At 38.9% G+C, this 21578-nt stretch overlaps 1 protein-coding gene across 2 annotated transcripts in view; it reads left to right on the top strand.

The window, feature by feature from the left end:
• The window catches only part of DLG2 (discs large MAGUK scaffold protein 2), a 780826-nt gene that overhangs the window by 753218 nt on the left and 6030 nt on the right, over positions 1–21578 (top strand). The window contains exons 18-23 of one of the 2 annotated variants that reach the window (XM_032595102.1): positions 1130–1171; positions 8515–8565; positions 9540–9641; positions 12334–12506; positions 14888–14997; positions 19975–20066. In XM_032595102.1, coding sequence (XP_032450993.1) covers positions 1130–1171; positions 8515–8565; positions 9540–9641; positions 12334–12506; positions 14888–14997; positions 19975–20066 — 570 coding nt within the window. The remainder of the gene's footprint in view (positions 1–1129; positions 1172–8514; positions 8566–9539; positions 9642–12333; positions 12507–14887; positions 14998–19974; positions 20067–21578) is intronic. The other variant, XM_032595101.1, reaches the window with a different exon arrangement.

Raw genomic sequence — 21578 nt, forward strand, 5'->3', positions numbered from 1 at the left:
AAATCCATTCAATTTGTGAGAACGTACAAATACGTTTTAAAGCACTTTTTTACTGTTAGAGAATAATGTTATATATTTTTTTCCTTTTTGAAAAAATGTACAACAGTTGCCACTTTTTAAAAGCCTGAGTTTATTGCTGATGAGCATCAGAAGTCAGTCACGTATTCCTCATTTAATTAACCTGATATACAAAGAATTTGATAAGTTAATGAATTTATCTTCTATAACTTAATACAGAGTGCAAATAAAATGATTTGGGGACATAAAGTCTCTAAATATGGCACATATATCCCTGTTACATCAGCTAAACTGTGTTTTCATGAAAAAAAATATTTGGCATATCACTGTACAAGCAAGTTATTTAACATGAACTAAAAGCATATTTCATGCCAGGACCTGTGTTTGGTATCAGACCATTTATCCCCTGGCTGTTTCATTCCTCCAGAACCTAATAGCTATCCAAGCAAGAATCTTAAAAATAAAATCAAGAAGATATTAAGCTGATTCATAAATCATTTTTCAGTGACTCATTTCTTCCTCCAAGATTTTCTCCTCACTCACTGAAGCAGGAAAAGTCTTCAATAGTCCCTTTTCATCCTGAGAATTAGTTTAGGAAGCATCTATGTAGAAATAAATTTCAAGGGATCAACTGGCAATGTGAAATGCAATATTCCAGCAAAATACCTAAAGCCTAAAATAGAGAAACAAAAAGCTTGTAAGAAAACAATGTCTACACACCAGAAGCTTCTGAACTTAGAGTCAGGAAACGGTCCAGCTGAGACACATTGACCTTTGTAACATGAAACTGGAAAATCAGTCCCGTATGAATGGGGTTAAAGTATTTATAAAAAGAAAAGTGCTTAGATGGACATTATACATTTTTTGTGATTAAAGGTGCTTTCCTGTTTACTAAAAAGAAGCCCCAGCAATCAAGTAGCAGCTTCCTATAAAATGGAGATAAAGTTTTCATCTTTTGTATCTTACGGAGTTTTCTTAATGCCGTCTCTTCTGCAGCCTTTCCCTTGCCTTCTGCTTACACTTGTAGTAGCCATGCATGAATGTATTCCTTCGCGTTCTGGCTGCTCTCCAATGCTTGGTATTTCTTTAATTTGCTGTGCTGTTCTTGCAGAACATGTTTCTTCTAATGCCAGCGATAGCGAAAGTAGCTACCGTAAGTTATTGCTTTGGTTTGTAGTTCTTTCCTTTGCAATTGCTCCATTGCCTGTGGTGGTCACTTCAGATTTTTGCTGTTGTCGTGTTCCAATTGCTGCCCTTTATCATCCTCATCCAAAGCAAATGGCTTGAAATGAAATCGTCGTTTGATGTGGAAAGATACAAAAGACACTAGGGCCATCTGTGGACTCTTTTGTGATCTGTGCAGGCAGTAGCAGTCTTGCTAGTAAACAATTCCAGCCTCTGTTGGCTGCGGCCTGCTGATGCACTTCTCCCAGAGAAGATGGGAAAGTTCAACCTGGTGGACTTTGACATTCTGCCCCCTAACGTAATTAAAACTCCCTGCAGGAGGGATGAAAAGTTTGATTTCCCTTCTCATTTTGCCTTTACTTTCTGTTCCTGGCTCCCCTTTGCGAGAGAAAGCTTGAGAAATTACAGTGTTCCTTTTAAATTGAGTGTGAACTTTTATATCTCTTCTCTCCTTGATTAATATTTTAAGGTAGATACTGTGATATATCTAACTTTATTTTTTTTGATGGTTGGGAAGTGATGAAAAAGTTTCATCCTCTAATGTTGAAGGAACTCACTTTTTTTTTTAAGTTAACAAATCTTGGATCAGAAAGCTTAACTTTCTGAAAAGGTAGGTGATAAAAATTATCTCTGGTCTTTTTTGGGTCACCTCAAGCCATTTGCTTAGTGTATAAAAATTTTCACCAAACACCAAGCAATCCCTGTGATGCATTCTTGTGGTTTCTTACCACCTCTTACTGGTTTTTGGTGACCAACGTAGGTACATAATACTACTGGGAACCTCACAACTTCTATAATATTTATTTGCCCTCCTTCATAAAATGGGTTTACTCAAAAGCAATTACTGAGGATATTAGAAAACTACAGGCCCAATACAAATGATCCACAGCTACCAAGAGAGAAATTGGTTGGGTTTTTTTCCCCTTTGAATCGTGTATTAATTAAAATTAAAACACTCTTTATTTTTTTCCTTCCATTACAGCATGGTTATGTTATAAAACCATGCCTTTTTTGTGGTGGAGTACCCACTGGTATTCTTGGAATGTGACAGATTCAATGTGGATTTTGAGAAAGACTTCATAGAATCAGATTGGTAACAAATAGAAAAAAGCACAAAAGAAGAAAAGTGCCAGATGGAGGGAGGGACCAGAGGAGGAAGATGAAATGAAAACAGATACCTTTGATCAATCAGATAATATTAGAACTACCTAATTTTCTTCCACAACAGAATGGCAAGTCTTATTGGTGAAAGGTATCAAAGGGTTCTTGTTCTCAACATGAGCCTTAATGTTTTTCCCTTCTTCCCACTCTTAAAATTTTATGATTTTCCCAAATTGGCAAAACACTTGCCTCCCCCTTCCCTTCATTGAATTTTAAAACAAAGAGAAACCAGGCCAAGAAAAAGTGACCAAAAATTGCCTTCCTGACACATGAGGTACCCTCAATTTAGTATAAGGAAAAATATAACTTGTGTGTAGGGTTTCACAGGACCAATGGCCCTAGTTTCTCTGATATTCAGTTCTAAGTGTTGTGCTTCCATCCTGCAGACGCAGGTATAGAAAGGGGAAACATCATACCTTCTCCTTTCAATTCTCTTTACAGAAAGTAGATGTAAGAACTATGCTTTTCTTTGTAAATCCTTCTTAGAGTATTTTAGAGGCCCCTGTTTTCTCTTTCAGGGGTAGGAATATTCTTCCCAGAATAATTAAGTTAGAAAAATTGGCCCAATGCTTTCAGCTGCTTAAGTTTTTGGTGGTGATGCTCTAAGATGACATCAATAAGTCTTCATTATCAAATAGTACGTGCACATAAATATTTACTGGGTGAATAAAATAAGCACTTGCAGCAGCTTGAATTATCTATGAGAAGAGAGAAGAATTGGAGCTGGACTCTGTGACATTAGGAGAGCAAATGTAGAGTCCAATAATCTATATTGGCCTGGGTCTCATCTGAGGTTACAGTTCAGCCACTCAGATTGCTTTCTTCACAAATGAATAAAAGTAAGAACAGCCTTTGTTGTAGCTCAGAGGAAAAATTTCCACCTTTCCCCAGGATGGAAATATGAGGAATTATGGAGGATTATTCATTTATTCAGTCAACATCTACCATGCCATGCTCTCTTCACAGGCACCATGAGAGCCAGTATGAATCTCAACCAACTCTAGAACTCAGCACTCAAACAACAACAAAATACACAAAGTGCAGCAGTTTCTAGGGTAAAAGTCTTGCTGAAGAATAGGAGAGACTTCAGAGATGATTTCAAAGGAAGTGACCTTTGAGCTGAGTTTTGGAAAGATGAGGTGCTTGCCAGCTAGACAAGTTGAGGAAGAAATTTCCAGGTAGGGCAGTGGCAGGAAAGAAGGCATGGAGACTTGCAACATGCCATGGTTGGAACAGACATTGTTTTCAGAAAATTGCCATTTTGAAATCAAAATAACTGCATTTTTGTATTGAATTCCTGGGTTTTGCTGTAATTATGACTAACTTTTATGTTTATGAACAGTAGTATAGACAAATACTCTAAAGACCCTCGTTCACTGTTGTCCAGGTATTATTTTTTTACTCTTAGAACCATTCTGTGTCCACTCTGGGACACAGTGGCTTTAAAAGGTCAGTGGTCAAAACAAAGTCCCAGACCAGGATGTCTCAGAGCCCCAGAGGTACCATTCACACTGCATCCGGGACTCATATGTTTTGTGACAACCTTAAGTGAAGCCACATGTATTTCCTGAGATATACACACATGCACACACACTTACACAAACCTCAATTTCTAATAAACAGCTCAGACATTTCCTGCACCATCTCAAGCATTATAAAAAAAGAATTTTTCAAAGCCCAACTGTACTAGCACTAGCTATAATGCAGTTAACTACAGCACACCTTGTGTAATTCTGCAAAATACCCCCTCAAAACTCTCTTAATTAAGGACTAATTCCAGATTTCTCTCTGTCAACAGAGTAGTACAGTGAAGGCTTGTATCTGTGGTGGTTTTTGTATCTTAGCTTTCAAACGTCCTCATATTAGGATGCAATAAAGACCATCCATGTAGGCATAATGAAGACTGCAAGTCTCTACAGCTGAGACCTGCCTTCCCCAAAGCTCATAAAGTTCTTTATGTCATCACTGGTAGAGGGGAACTGATGATTATCTTTCTATTCTATTGGTGTTCATCAGTTAAGTAGGATTTTCAAAATGATCTGAATGTAACTGAGTGCTGATATGAGGAGACCCAAAACTTTTCCACTGGAATCCATCAAAAAAAGCCCATATTCTTCTCCTTTCTCCACTCTGCTCAAGGATTGCCCTTATAAATCCTCTAGTTGTTTGGACTTTGTAAAGCAATTTTTCATTATATATTTTCTTACTTGATTTCTGCAATAAAACAGTGAGATATGTCTTATATTAACATTCCATTTTACAGATGAGGAAGCTAAAGCTTCAAGAGGCTGCATAATATAGTGGCATTATAAGACCTGCAAGAGATTTTACTTCTGAATTCCATACATTGTCACTCTGCCATATAGTTTGTAATCCAAGCCTCTTTATGTTTTATACAGTACATTTCAACTATTCCATACCGGCTACTGAATTAATACAAGCAGAAACATTTATGTAGCATTAACTGTGCACTAAGCCTGGCTTTCTGTGTACATTAACTGATTTAATCTTCTGAACTCCTATGGAGACACTGAACCACCAATTCACTATGTGACCTTGAAGAAATCACCCATCATCTTTGAACCTCAGTTCTCTCTTATATAAATTGAGTAGCCTGAGTTACAACAGAGATGGCAGGCAGATTTTAACCAAGATCCCAATGCTGACCCATGGGTAACAGCCACCAGAAGAATTGTATTGAAAAGTACTGAGGCCAAGTTGAAGCCCAGCAGTAATGGGGCAAAGATCAATCTGTGATGCTTATCAAGGGCACGAAATGGGGGAGTGACAGCGTGTGCTCCATACTTGCCATCTATGAATCACATGAGCTCCAAACCCTTTCTTGGCACTGATGTTCCATACCTCTAAGAACCTAATTTATTTTTAATAATCATCAAATGCAGATGCTACACACTAAATTTAGAACATTAAGTGTACTGCCCCTGGTCTTCCCTTCCCTCCTCTCTCTTTTCTAGTTTCTAAAAACTCCTAACAAACACCAACTTGCTTTTCTAGATCATGAGGACATCTGAAGGTCTTACTCTGAGTCCCTCTAGTTGTGACTTGCTTCCAGTTTAAACACAAAGGTCTCACGGAGACTGTTAACAGAGGCCTCTGCTGACTCCCTGACAGTTGCAGCTCTCTGCACACAGCACTGTGCTGCTCTCCCACTTTCAGCCATGCACTTGCCAAAACAAGACCAAGTAATAGTTTGTACCTTTTTGTTAGCTGTTATTTCTAAGTGCCAACACCTCCTGAGAAAAAAATAGAAAAACTACTAAGAATGACTATTGTACAGAGACGACACACAGCAGCATTAACAAAGAAAACAGTTGGTGTTTATAGATGGAGCACTGTATGGCCTCCCAGTAACTCTGACCTGGGTTCAGCTCCTAAGTTTGCCACCCATTCTTCGTTCATTGGTAAGGTGTCCCTTTTATCCCCATCCCAACAGAAAATTCTACATCCCTTTGAGTAGTCAAAAAAGGTGTGGTTTTAAATCTTGACTCCACTACTTAATAACTGAGGAAACAAGCCCCATTAACATCTCCAAGCCTCAGCTTCTTCACCTGTAAAATGGGGTTCATTAGAACACCGACCTCAACAGAAATGGCTGTGAAAAATAGAAAACAATGGGTGTGAAAGCCCTTTATGGCCATACAGATGTGAATTGTCTTTCCTTTATTACTGTGACTCTTATCCCCCCTTCTCTTAGTCTCCTTCACATTCCCTGTAGACCTTTTCGTTCCCACACATGAAAGTAAAAATTGGCTTGAGGTGCTGTAATCACAGCTATTATGTAATCCCATCCATGACAGCTTCCCTGCAGGCTTCCTAACATAGTACTTGATTGGTACAGGGTCTTTGGAAGTGGGATGGACCCTGACAAAAGGATGCTACCACCAGTCTTCCTGCTGTGAACAAGAACCAATGCATTTTGTAAGTTAGAAAGTAAACCAGAAAGCAGTGGATAAACAAAAGAACTACAGAACTCTCGAACAAAGTTAATCAAAGCTGTGTTGCTTTGTCCTAGTTTTCTGAATCACAAATTAAACATCCTGACACCAAATATCTTATTTAAGGTTTGCCTTTAGACTGTCCCATCAGAATGATCTGTAAGGACATTGGAAAAAGATTCCTATGGGAACATGACGTGTTATATTTATTTTGAGAAAACCACACTTCCCAAAATGAAAGCATCCAGACAGAAACATAAAGTAAAACCTATCTTTGGCCTCATTACTCATCCCATTTCCTACCACTAAAATCAGAATGCAAATTCATTGACATTTTTTTCTATGATGAACACTGGGACACCATTGGTAAATGAAACCCAGTCCTTGCCTTTATGTAGTTCCTTGTCTAGTAGTAGAGAGGCTAAGTATCTCCTGGTGTTTAAAATCTTTGTTGCCCAGTGATCAGGATTCTCCTCTCACATATTAATCGTTCCATAAAGATTTCCCCGTAAAGTTACAGTCTAACACTGCAGTACTAGTCTGCCATGTTGCTAGCCCCAAAGCTATACTTTGTCCCCAACCATTTTAACAGTTACCTTCTGAATTCCTATGACCTCTACCTGTCTCAGGCTTTAGACAACTGAAGTCAATCACTTTCATTATTTTTTGGCCTAGACTGTGTAAATTTCAGCTGTTTAGTTTATAAAAGGGAATCATATTGTACTGAATAAAAAATAATAATTGTGACTCTGACTCCTCACATACTAAACCTGTGACCAGGTGTGGAAAAGTCCCTGATCATCCCTGGAGCAGCCATGAGTAGATGTCACTGAGAAGGAACATCAAAGCTCATTCTCCATGTCATGAGGAAGTAGCTTAGTCTAGCAGTGCCACTCTCAGGGTAAACTTGCTTGAAGGTGAAAAGAGATATGACTCTGGCCTGGTGCCATTTCTCACACTTGAAAAAGTAAGATACTCTCAACCCCTTCCTCATCCCAGCTACCTAGTCTCCAAGGAAGACGTCTATGCTTCACAGCTTTATCCATATATTGCCTAATACCTCCTAAATTAGTTGTCATCAAAACTGTTTGTATATATTAATTCCTTTTATGAAATTAACTCACTTTTCCTGATTCTGTAGTTATTGAAGGAGGAGCACATGATATTGACAGATGGAATGTATATCTAGGGGGTTGAGAAGAGAAAGCAATGAGATGCATGGCCCTTTGGTCTCAGGAAAAAATACCTCCTAAAACACTCCTCTACAGAACAGCATACAGGAAGTCCTTTCCGATAGCTCTAAACTATTTCTGTATCAAAAGGCTATCAGTACTGGGCCTAATGAGGAGAAAAGAGTAGACCCTTCTGGGTTCACAGCTGAATCAGGCTAATCCCATGCCCAGTTCATCAACTGGGTGAAACACATATTTGAAAAAGTAATAGCCTAAAACCAATTAACTTTCCATAGTTATTTGTTGACTTGAGGCTCACTGTGAATCAGAAGGCCTGTAGTAAATGTCATTGGAGGGGCTGACACTTTTATTACGTTGTCTTCCTTAGTTCTCTTTCCAAAGTTTTAAGGCTAGATTTAGCAGTGATTCTAATCAGTGATTTAGAGGCCTCCTCAATTTTTTATCTCCTTGAACTGATCCAGCATTTTCTTAATGAATTACCATTACAGTAAAATCTTCCGTGTCCCATGGTATATGCTGATGACGTTTTTGCAACATAAATGAACCAAGCAGACACTTGCTTTTGAACAATGTGCTTTTTTGGGAAATTAAATACAAGATGAAATATCAGGTCCAGGAATTCTGATAATGTGGAAACAAACTATTGGATGGACCTCTCCTAGAACTGAATGGTTTCATTATAAGTATAAGTAATAGGGACTCCACTTCTCAGCATCAGAAAGAAGGCAGTCTCATAGGTCACTGCCCTGCTGAACTGTAGGTAGTTAGCCTCCAGTCATTGCTTAGAGTTATGACCATCAATAACCTGATACTATAATAGTGCTAAAGAGTTTTATGAGGATGATGAAGGGATTTGGGGGGATGGCTCAAGGAGAGAGAGCAAGGAAAATGACCCCTGAACTGTGTCTATTTCCTGTGTTTCAGAGCAGGGCTTGTAGCTGTGGTGTGTGGTATATGACTGGTTGTTAGTTCACTGTAATTTTCCTTTCTTCTCTTCTCAGGAGGGCAAGAAGACTTCATTCTTTCTTATGAGCCTGTCACAAGGCAGGAAAGTAAGTCTCCCAGCATGCTCTGGTTCCTGATTTCCAGGCCACATCAGGTGACATCATTATAGCAGCCAAAGAGTGAAGGACTAAGGATGATAAACTCAGCCTAATCCTCCACTGTCCCCAGACTAGTCTCTGCTCTCTCATTGGCTCTATCATCAAATAAACAACTTCTCTGCTAAGCATGGGCAGTGACAGCTCCCACGAGGATGGAGCTACCTTCCAGATGAGTGGTCCTAAGTGGAAGGAGCCCATCAAATCACTAAAAAGCCCCACCTAAAGGACGAATGGATAAAATCTCCTGGGAGACTGATGTCCACTTAGAATTGAGAAAGGCTTTCTAGCAGACCTGTCCTAAGATACAAGCCATCTTCTGGGCTGCTCCAGAAGCCTGTATTTCTTTTTCTGGGAGGCTAATGGCTATTGACAAGCATATTGCTGAGAAGATTCAAGCATCGAGGAGGAGATGGACTTTAGAGTTCTTTCTAACGTCATGATACAAAGGAATTAGGAAAACCCCAGAAGAGAATAGAGAGCATTTGGAGCTGAGGAAAAGAAATTATAAAAACATAAGGTGTCATTATACTAACAATTACTTCTTAAAGTCATTATCTAAACAATGGCCAAACAGCTGCTTTGGAATCTTTTTTCACCCATTCAACTGACTAAATTCAGTAGTTGTTTTGACATTGTAAGGCAAAACCTGAGAGTAAGCAAAACTCTTCCAGATTCTTCTTTTCATTGACAGACACTGCAGTTGCTTTTCCCTATTGGTAAATTCCAGAAAGTAGGCACAGCCAATATACTGAATGTTGAACATCAATTTCTCATGCAGGGCTGTATGGGCAATTCATCCAATGAAGTAACGCCCTCACCAGTTCTGTTTGGCATTTTTGCCTTAGCACTCACCCATGCAGAACAGTTTTGCAGTCATGTCCAAGTCTTCCTCCTCATTTGCCTCTTCCCTTTCCTCTTTGCAGTAAACTATACCCGGCCAGTGATTATCCTGGGTCCCATGAAGGATCGGATCAATGATGACTTGATATCTGAATTCCCTGATAAATTTGGTTCCTGTGTGCCTCGTAAGTATCATTTCTCATCTTGCTAGAAGAAAAGCTCGACTCCTTTTGAGATGATAAGGTATAATTCTGTTCCTCTGATGGTCTCTCCACTGATGCAATACTGTCAGTTACCTATTATCTGAGCATCTTTTTTTAATCTGAGCACCTTACTTAATTTTCTCTGCTTAACACTTTTCATCAGCGCTGCCATATATTGTTCTCTATTTAGTGAACATAATATGTTCTCCAAACTGACTGTGGTCCCTAGGAGGCAAGATAAATACTTTCTTTATAACTCCCATAGCATTTAAATAGCATGGATTATTGATAGTCATCAGTATGTTCTTATAAATTGATTGAAATGCCATGGAAGCATCTTTTCCCATAGAATAAGAGAGATCAGAAACAAAGCCATATATTAAAATCATCTCAGGATGACTTAGGGCCATGTGTCAATCCCAAAACATGTGTGATAACAGTCTAAGGTATTGAGAGGATGAAGACAAGAAGGTGTATAAAACCTTAATCTATGCTGCAGGCCATTGTGGACTTTAATCTGCTTTCTCGTCCTTATGGACAATCATCAGGTCTTCTGGTCCCTCTGTTTATAGCCCTCTAAGGATCCATCTGCTCTACTTCCTCCCATGCACCACACCTTCCCATTCACCCACTACTGCCACTGTGTCACATAGATATGTGTAGAGGCCTTCTGTGTGTGTGTGTGTGTGTGTGTGTGTGTAAACGGAACCTCCCCCCACCAAGTAATTTCAATTTATTAGATAATTGAGCTCTTAAATCTGATTCCAACAAATATTTTTTCTCATTCCACATTTTTAAGCTTTTTGTATGCTTTGAAGTGTCTCTAACACCTCAGCACTGCAGATGTCACCCAGAATACCTAACAATAGCAGGAGTTGCATGTGTGTGAGTTCACAGAGGGGAGCTAGGGTGATTGCTGTATGTCATGAAACTACTCCAGCAAGGACTCTGGGAAAGGATCCTGCCACAGAGAATATCTTGAGAAGGTGTCCAGACATAAACGATCCAGACAAACCCTACTCCATTCATAGCAGCCTCCAGTGTGTTTCCCCACTTTGGAAAGAAAAAAACCCAGATGGTCCTTAAACACCATTCCTACTTTTCCCTCTACCTTGTGCTCTTTCTCTTGTTTTAATAGCACTTTTACGATAACTAATGTGTGTTCGTTGTACAAAACTTGGAAAATGCCAAAAAGAAAGTTAAACAAGAAAATAAAAAATATACAGAATTTCACATAGGATCCAGAGATAACATCATTGTTAATATTTTCATAGATTTTTACCTAGTCCTTCTTTCTATGCACACATTTTCTCCTCTGATTGGGTACATTTTGGATGTATACAATTTTTTTGGCTTAAAAGTATTTTTAAAGTATTTGAAATTTCATATAAATATTTTATATTATTATATAATAATTAATCATTCCTCATTTATGAGTATTTGGGGATGTCTCTACTTTTCTCTAGTTGTAATTATGTTGTAATTATTATTTGTAATTTATAAATTAATATAATGAATATCTATATGGATAAATCTATATCTGAATCTTTGATAATTTTTTTTTTATTTATTTTTTTTTTAATTTTTTTTTTCAACGTTTATTTATTTTTTTTGGGACAGAGAGAGACAGAGCATGAACGGGGGAGGGGCAGAGAGAGAGGGAGACACAGAATCGGAAACAGGCTCCAGGCTCTGAGCCATCAGCCCAGAGTCTGACGCGGGGCTCGAACTCACGGACCGCGAGATCGTGACCTGGCTGAAGTCGGACGCTTAACCGACTGCGCCACCCAGGCGCCCCTGAATCTTTGATAATTTTTAAGATAGATTCCTAGGAAGAGAGTACCTGAATCAAAGATTGGAAATATTTTAACAACTTTTACTTATACTGTTAAGTTGTTTTCCCTTCTCTTCCTACCAAGAAGTTTAACCACCTCTAACCATGGTTAGAGTTGATGACTTTTAGTCTTACCTTAAGACTTTTAGTCTTACCTTTTACATCTTTTTAAATCCCTAAATGTGTTTTTACTGTATATCCATTTTTTTCTCCCTACTGGTTATACGACACACTTTCTTGTTTTTGTTGTTGTTGTTGTTGTTGTTGTTTTGTGTGTCCTATAATCTTTAATTGTGTATTGGACATTGTGACACTACATTACTGACAGTCCAGATTTGGTTATCTTTCTTTATAGAATATTGTTTTTGTTCCGGCTGATAATAATTTACTGGCAAATCAGCTTCTTCAGTTATGACTTGGTTACACACTTTGTGAAGATAGGTTTAGAATAAATCTAGAGTATCCTTCTAAATTTTGGCCTTTTCAGGTACTCAACCAAATGCCCAGTTCTGAGTGAACTCTGGTGTCTCCTAGCACTATATAAGCCCTAGACCTCCCTCTTGGAAATGGAGGTGGAATGAATATAGAGTTCCCCTTGTGGGTTTCTCCTCTCTCAAGATCACAGCCTTGTGTTGCCTGTTGTCTGATGCCTGGCAATGGCTGTTCCATATACTTTGTCTAATTTTGTAGTTGCTTACAGTGAGAGGCTAACTGGTACCTGTTACTATGTCATATTACATATTTTTGTGTATCTGTGTTGGGGGTATGGTAAAGAAAATAACTGTAAAGGACATTTATGAATATAAATTACCTTAATTTTATTATTTTTGTTTTATATAGATACTACGAGGCCAAAGCGGGACTATGAGGTGGATGGCAGAGACTATCACTTTGTCATTTCCAGAGAACAAATGGAGAAAGATATCCAAGAGCACAAGTTTATAGAAGCTGGCCAGTACAATGACAATTTATATGGAACTAGTGTGCAGTCTGTGAGATTTGTAGCAGAAAGGGTATGTTCACCAATCATCTTATGCCTCCCCTAAAGAAGGTTCCCAGGTGGCAATCTGCATTGTTTGGTCATTACTCTTTCCTGATTGCAGGTGTAAATTTTTGATTAAATATTCCTTTTAAGACCTCTAAGCAGACAATCACTGTAGAACAAGGTCATTAATCTTTGTTCTAATCTCAGTAAAGTATGCTGACTGACTTGTGGGGAGGAAAGTGTTATAAACCTAAAGGCAATTAACAGCTTGAAGTTTATGGAAATTCACTTTGTCCTTGACTCACTCATCTTTGGCCCCAGTAAACAGCTTTGAATTTATTGAGGAAGCTTTGTTACTCTTGGTTGTTTAGATCAGGAACCTCAATTCTTTTTGTTAGCAGGAGTTACATTTTATCTCCCTGAAAACTTGACACTCTCTTGGTGGAGGAGTAGGTAGATGAAGAGGGCTAGGGACTAGCCTACTGTTGGCAGAAATTTCAACTTAGTGGGGTTTGAATACTGTAATTCCCTTCTTGCTGGTAATATCGAAGGCTTAGAAAAGAAGAGAATGTTCAAGAGAGAACAGGATAGGAAGGCACTTGAATGTGGCTTTAAGATCTGCCTATAGATAGAGAGGGGTGTCTGGGTGGCTCAGTCAATTAAGCATCTAACTCAACTTCAGCTCAGGTCATTATCTCATGGTTTGTGAGTTTGTGCCCCACTTTGGGTTCTGTGCTAGGTGTGGAGCCTGCTTAAGATTCTCTGCCCCTCTGCCCCTCCCCCATCTCTCCTCCTTCTCTCCTACTTATGCAAAAGCTCTCTTTCTCTATCAAAAAAAAAAAAAAAAAGAACTGCCTATAGAGTGTTCCTAATCTGTCAACACAGAGGATTTATTTTATGAGAGAAAAGAAAAGAGTTAAGAACCAATACATTTGTTATACAATTCATACTTGTTGGGTTGATTTTATTTGATTTGACACAACTTTTTGACGTACTGATAAAAAATTAAAGAAGAAATTTTAATGTCTATCTGAGAATACAGGAAGAAAGCTGTGTCTCTTCCTCTCTCTCAAAAATTAGGTTCTATGAGCTTCATCATATTGTTTCTAACCATTTTCCTGATTATTACATCTGTTCTCCCCTTTGAAATGTAGCTATAACCTTTGTTAACTTGAAAAGTTCTGGCCAGTGAATAATCAAACAGCATTTAGACATCTTGTATAGCTGCTGTATTTCACAAATAGCAAACTTGCAATTACTTAAGTGATATAGGGTTGAACCATCTTAGTATGTTTCTCCTAGAAGAGCTCAAGTGTTCATTGGGGTCTCTTTGTTTTCACGTGGGTAATACACGTGAAACTCTTATACAGTTTTTAATCCCCCGTTATTGATTTAGGACTGTTCCTATCTGCACAATATGTTTTTTCTCTTCTTTTGTAAAGTTCTTCTGGCCTCAGCATAATGAGGCCATTTCTCCCCGGGAGTTAGAATATCATATTTGGCAAATATATCTACTTTTCCAGAAATACTTTATAAAGCAAGCAACTCCTTGCTCTGGGAACTCATTGCAGTGGAAGCCAAGTTAAATGAGGTGTGCTATATGTAATAGGGTTTTCATTTAACAAACAAGAAATTTATATGCACAGTGCATACACTCTCTCTCAGCACTTAAGATAAAATAGTTAAGGTAACTCTTTAGGTGTCTGTCCTTGGCTATACTAGATTGAGCATATCCAGGGCAGGACACATAAAATCGCTCAACAAATGTTTATGGAATTGTTCCAAATTCACGTGATTACCATTCTTTTAGATTCAACATTGGTCAGGGTAAAGCAATGAGGTATCTATTGATTCCAACCAACAATTCTGTCAGTGCTTCAAGACTTGGGTTTGATTTCTTCTAGCACTAAGATTTTGGCAAGTTACATATTATTTCTAAGCCTTAGTCTTATCTTCTGTAAAAATGTGGCTGGTAATACCTATCTCATAGATTTGGGAATTTCTTGTTGGTAGTTGTCTTCAGAGACGGATTATGACAGCTCCATGAGCGTGGACCCAGTCACATTACATAATGCCACATATCTTCTTTGTGTGAAACATCAGATATTTATTTCAGAAAATTAAGCTAACTGAGATAACACATGTAAAATTTCTATCCCAGTGGCAGGCGCTTAGTAAAGGAATCATAAATACGAGTTATCAAAAGTATTCGATGATGACCCTGTATGTCAACTTTCATTTATGCTTTGCAATGACCTTTTATCAACCTTTAGGAATTCAGTATCCCTTACCTTCCTCTAAGACACACTTACTTTTTTTTTGTTTGTTTGTTTGTTTGTTTGTTTGTTTTGGTTGGATTATGATCATTCTTTCTGGATTAACTCCATATTTTTCTTCTCTTTCTACCAGGGCAAACACTGTATACTTGATGTGTCAGGAAATGCTATCAAGCGGTTACAAGTTGCCCAGCTCTATCCCATTGCCATCTTCATTAAGCCCAAATCTCTGGAACCTCTCATGTAAGTGGAGTGCACAGGAGGCTGTCACCCAGCTGCCTGTTCCACATAACACAGCAAATTGCTAACAGCTCTTTGTCACAAATGCTTATAAGTCAGAAGTTCCATTGTTGATTTTTTAAAGCATTTCCTTTTTAAAAAATACATTAAAATGTTTTTGGACCTCTAGAGACATAACGTCAGTAATTCCCTAACATGTCTTTCCTAATGCTTCTTGATTTTTATTTTCATTTCACAAGTTGTTGTGTGTGTGCGTGTGTGTGTGTGTGTGTGTGTGTGATTTTTTTTTTCTTTGGCTTGTTTTGTTTTGTTGTTTTAAAGGTATGTTGGTTCAGTTTGGTTTTCAAATGCGAGGAAGTGATCATCTTTGCTTGTCTCTTTCTTCTGAAAGCAGTTCCATTAGTAAATCTTTTTAAATGTGTGGGTTTTTCTAGAGGGAACAGACAGTATTTTAGACTCTTTCTATTGACATTTCATTTTTTTCTAGCAGATAATTCTTTTATTTCTTAAAACCTCATGTCTGTAAACCACTATCCTTAAAAGGGAGTTTTCTTAGCAACATGGCAGTAACACTTCTGTAACTCACACCAATGGCTCCATACCAGTGCATGTTTATGAATCAGGCAAATCTGTATGACTCAGATTTTTTTTGTTGTTCTTTTTATTTTTCAGAGGACTGACAAAATATCTTCCTTCAAAAAAATCAGTAAACAAATTGGGCAAATACTCACAACCTTACTATAAAGTAACATATTTTCAGTGGCAATTTGATACAAATTGTTGGCTTTGCTTTCTAGACAACTCTCAAACAAATGCGAGGCTGTGGCAGCCAAAAAAAGTAGAAGAGCAAAGAGGCTATGAGCAGGGACTTGAAAATGGGTCAGGCTAGGTGTGGTTTTTTTCCCTTGGCCTCTGATCAGTTATGTGACCTCAGCAAGCTGCTTGACCTCTGTCAGATTTAGTTCCTCTCCTCTAAACTAGGCATAATGTGTACCTATTACCTAAACTAGGTAATAATGTGTACCTCACAGCTACTACAAAGGTTAAACATGATTATGAATGCAAAGTTCTCCATTTGGTCTTTAGCATGTGGTAAGCATTCAATAAATAGTAGCTACTATAACTGTTAAAAATTTTAAGTTATTTTATTGTAAAAGGAATAAAACCATTTTATCATTACAAAACTCATAAACTACCTTTTCCAAGAGGCCACAAGAGATAATGCCGGTGTGTCTGTTGCAACAATTTTGCTCAAATGTGCCTCCAGTTGGGCCTCGAGATCTTAGAGCATTTGACCAGGTTCAGAAGTGAACCAGAGACTGGAAAACAGGGTGTGTGGAAAGACCAAAGAAAAGGAAATTACATAATCCCAGAGGTGAAACAATTACTTGCAAAAGGTATCAGCCAGCTGTTCCATGTCTTCTCGAAGAGTGAAGAAGCAAAGCAAGCTGCAGTAGCTAGAATTGCAACCTAAGAGAATTAAGTTAAATACACAGTCAGCCTCTGGGGAAATCGCCAGAGACGTATTTATTCCCATAAATAAAAGATGGACAAAAGTTCTTCCCAGGATGAAGAAATAAAATCAAGAGGTCATTGAAGTGCCTTCTGCCCCAAGAATTTAAGTGTTAAATTATAACATAAAGAGCTTTGCCCATAGCTGGTACATGGAAAAACATGTGTTGATGATAAGATACTAGTTCTTGATAGTATTATCCTTGATAACCTGCATCACATTTCTCTTCATATGGGATACCAGGTTGGGTAGTGAACAAAGTAAATTAAGCAACCATGAATTTCATGATGTAAAAATGATTTATAATCTGCAAAGAGCTTCATAAATATTATTAGCAATGCCAACATTATGAAGAATAGAAAAATGGCCCTCACCTTTGGGGAATAACATCTTAAAGTCCTGTTTCAGAAACAGAAAAATAATTTTTCACATCATAAATACACAGTGAGATAAATGGCTTCCCAGGGAAGTGAAGCCTGAGGGAGAAACAGCCTTGGCACATTTGCTTTAGTGTGATATTGGGAGACATTCCCATCTGGTGCTCGGTGGGAGAAGGTCTACTTCCTTCCATAACTATGAGATGACTTATTTAGTTTTGCCTGGGGCGCTGTCACAGACACTTATCACCAAGGAAAATTAAACATACTGAAGGCTGGCTTCCACAATGAGATAGTGAATCCGACATAATTTGCTGCAGCCATATTCATGAATCTCGAGTGCAGTAATGGTGACATTCAAACCAATGTGATCTTATTATTAAAGGCTGGATGTTTACTTTCCCGTTCACTCTTTTCCATGGGTTTTACTTTAGGAGCAAAGCTAGCATGGATTGCCCATTCCCCGGGGAGGAGTGAATGCTAGGTCAACTGGAACAAAAGCATGGCGGCTGTCACATTTAGGCATTGACACATCATCACACACATTATTTCTCAAGTACATCATCCACATCAAACCACAGAGCTTATTAGTACATACATAGCTGATTCTTCAGAGGAGCATAAAATCAAGGGCGTGTATAAAAGAGATGTTCTTTTTATAGCGTGCCGCTGTGCCACTTCTGTTCCTCACCCCCATGCCATGGCAGTGTGAAGCTTCCTGTGTCTCTTTACCTTGCCACCCCCAATCTGTTTTTGCCTTCTTGCTCCCACAGTGACCCATGTTTACTGCTGTCTTCAACTGTATCATAATTATGTTTATTTGTCCAGTTCTCCATTCATCCATTCACTTACTCATTCAACAAATAAGTCTTGAGCCAGACCCCATGACACGTGCTAATGAACAAGCCCTGGTCTCTGCCCTCAAAGAACTCGCAAATTAGGCAAGGAGACAAAGTATATAATAGATGATATATTAGAGGATAAAAATCTAAATTCAGTCATGGCTACAGTAAGTGCAAAGGGAATTTTAAGAACATAGGCTAGCATGAGGCAGGCAAGTCAAAGGAGGTCCAGAGCCACATGACTTCTTGACATCTGGAACAAAACCCTATCTTTCTATGAAAAGTATCCCTGGGATTAGCCCAGCATCTTCTGTACCCAAGGGTGACATGCACTCTCAGCTTCTGGGGCTCGTGCTGTTTGGGAGAAGAATTGTAGATACCATCCCTCGGGATGAGATGACTTTATTTCAACATCAAGAGTTCAGGAAATTGCTACTTTTTTATACTGCAGCCATCAGATCATGTCTAAAATCATGTTAATGTCTGACTTTAGTTCTTTATTTTTTTTTTCCAAATAAGCCTCTTAGGAAAGTCTTGGTATAATGGAAAGTCTATTTGACTAAAATTGTTTTAAAAGAACTCCAAAACTTTGAGTTCAGACAGCAGATCTCCTCTTTTACCTTTACAAGTCCCTTTATTACTTCAGGCCACAGCTACTTGCTCTAAATCCACCTGTCCCATACCCTAATCTCTGGCTTCTTCAGTGGCATGCAAAGGCAGCAATGCTTTCAATATTCTATGTGCCCCTGTGATGCATCCCAGTGGGCCAACCAAGGTATCTTCACTCTTGGCTAGACTTTTATCAGCCCAGCGCAGCCACACTGGTATTCATATGATGATCAGAGGAAAGAATGGTCAGTCTTTGGTTAATAAAATGTCTTTGATTAAGAAAAAATGGGAAGACAATATCATTTTTATTTAGTGAAGTACAGCTTGTTGGGTAGGCAAAGAATTTTAACACCTAGATGACATGGAAAGATAAAGCTGCTGCTAAGTAGGAATCAGGAGATTGGATTATTTTTCCATTTTCTTCCCACTGAATTTATCCTTGAGCCTAAGTTGGACTTAAATAATCTCACAATGATTAAGGATCACTTATATACACCATCTTTGAGAGACTGACAGAAAAAAAAGGGACAGAGAGAGAGTCCCAGGCATAATGCCTTTATAGCCCATTCTCCTATCAGAAGAGCAACAAGACCAAGTCAACACTGGAGATTCTTACCAAGATCCTCTACCCTGGCTCCCTATGTAGGTTGCTTGATTATAATCTATTTGAAAATATTTTCTCCCAGCACATTGGATTGTTACATTCTCTCTCTGTCCATTTATTCACACCTCCTTCAGCAGATACTTGTAAAGCCAACTGATTACAAAAACAGAGAAGTTCAGGGCTCTTGTTTCTATAGAGGGGACTCACCCTTTGCAGAAGTTGAGCAGGGAGAGTGGCAGAATGCTTCTTTGGCCTGAAAGTACACATGCCTAAGGGGCCTGTAATATTTTCTCAGGAAGCACTTTGTTTCTCCACTCCACACATTTCCTGTTACACACTGATGATGAGCCACAGCCCTTGGGGAGGACAGAGAGTGGAGAAATCAAAGGTTTCTGTGAAAGCAGGACCTGCCAACAATCAAGTCTAGTTCTGTCAGATGTGATGAGGTACAAAATGCTGTGATGTCCCTTCCCTTCTCTCCATCTCTTCTCCCACTTCTGACCACCCCTGGAAGATTTCATTCGAATCTATGTCCCATATTTAAGACAGATCAAGTCAGTCAAAGAGTCCAAAGAGTGACCAGGAAGGTTAGGATTTGGAAATCACATCCAATGAGAGAACAGATGAATGAAGTAGGACAGTTTATTCTGAAGGAGTGGTAGCCTCAAAGGACACGTGAGCACTTGATTTTAAGACCCGGTGGCTGTCATGGGGGGAAGAGGTTTCATCCCACTCTGTGTGACTGCAGAGGACAGAACAGGAACAGGAACAGAACAGGAACCAGTGACAGGAAATCATAAACAGATAGATTCTGCATCAATCTCGGTTCCAGGATGGAACCAAGAGAGTGAGCTCTCTGGGAGGGGGTCCTCATTGCTGAAATTATTTCCGCAAAGAAGAATCCCAAATGAGGACTAGGAAGCTGCTAAGATTACTGTGCCTCCTGCAGGATTCATTTTTGCCACATATTTTAGTTTGTCAGGATTTGTCAGGTACTTCCCCATATGTTCTAATACCAAAACCTCATTTTCCCAGGGAGATGAATAAACGTCTAACAGAGGAACAAGCGAAGAAAACCTATGATCGTGCAATTAAGCTAGAACAAGAATTTGGAGAATATTTTACAGGTAAGTTCATTTACCCTTGTACTCTGAGAGAAACAATCAACGGTCTGATGTTTGGCATTTAGAGAGGAGTCCAGGCTTGGTATACCTGGCCCTAAAACCTTCCCACAGAGAAGCCCTAATTTCCCTCTGCTTTACCTATCTGATCCAGAACTTTGGGTTCTCTCTTCTCTGGATTCACCTGCAGCCAGTTTCCAGGTTCCCACTGGCCCTACCCAAAACCATGAGTCACGTATGGCACTGAGCTATCTCCTGCTATTAAGAAGATTTTAGGGATTTGGTACCTCACTAGACTATCTCCCTGATATCAACAGAAAACTTTAAAAAAAAGAAACTTTTAGGGCTCAGATAGGCAGCATCCAAAGTGGTGACTCATGAGAAGCAGTCTCAGGGCTCCATTCTCTGCTTCAGTGACCTGCAGGTCTGTGTTCCCGTTAGCAGCACTTGAACATGATCATGAAACACTTCCCAGTGTTTCCATTAATTCTACATCAAGTCCCAATGCAAGACTTTTTTCCTTTACTTTTTTATTAAATGTTTATTTACTCTGAGAGAGAGACGTGTACACGAGCAGGGGAGGGGCAGAGAGAGAGGGAGAGAGAGACAATCCCAAGCAGGCTCCCTGCTCAGTGCAGATCCAGACCCAGGGCTCATTCCCACAACCATTAAGATCACGACCTGAGCTGAAATTAAGAATTGGATGTTTAAGTGACTTAGCCACCCACATGCCCCTTTTTCCTTTTTCTTTTTAAACATTTCCTTAGAAACATTAAGTTTGGGGAATAGAGGAAGATTTTCTTGCCCCAGGTATCCTGGGTTCTCTATCCTTACTTTCATGAAACACTGACCGAATCCAAAGAGTAATCAAACTGTGTGGAGTTTGCCTTACAACAACAAATGGCTTAGAAACAAGAAATTCCTTGGGTGGTTCACCATCTCACCATCTGGAGATTAAACTCTGAGTTGGGCTCTACCCTGAGCGTGGAGCCTGCTTAAGATTCTCTCTCCCCTCTGGGCTGATGGCTCAGAGCCTGGAGCCTGTTTCCGATTCTGTGTCTCCCTCTCTCTCTGCCCCTCCCCCATTCACGCTCTGTCTCTCTCTGTCCCAAAAATAAATAAAAAATTAAAACGTTGAAAAAAAAATTTAAAAAAAAAAAAGATTCTCTCTCCCTTTCTCCCTCCCTCACTCTCTCTCCCTCCCTCTCTCTCAAAAAAAAAAAAAAAATTAAAGCAGGAAATTTCCTCCTGAATTTCCTTGTGAGAAGTTACATGATTTATTTTTCATCTTAATCAGAATATGACAATGCCAGTGGCTTAGCAGTTTGCAAATATGTTGAATCAGGTAATCTTAAGTAAAATTTCTATCAGTAACAAAAGTATTAATTATGTGTCACCCTAAAAGAACATCTAGGTATAGAAATCAGATCAAAATTATTCACATTTTGAGCAGTGGTTCATATCAGAAATAAAATACAATAAAATTATGGAAAGAGCCTAAATGTCCATCAACTGATG

This window comes from Lynx canadensis, chromosome D1 (genome assembly GCF_007474595.2).
Source record: "Lynx canadensis isolate LIC74 chromosome D1, mLynCan4.pri.v2, whole genome shotgun sequence".
Taxonomy (NCBI): Eukaryota; Metazoa; Chordata; class Mammalia; order Carnivora; family Felidae; genus Lynx; species Lynx canadensis.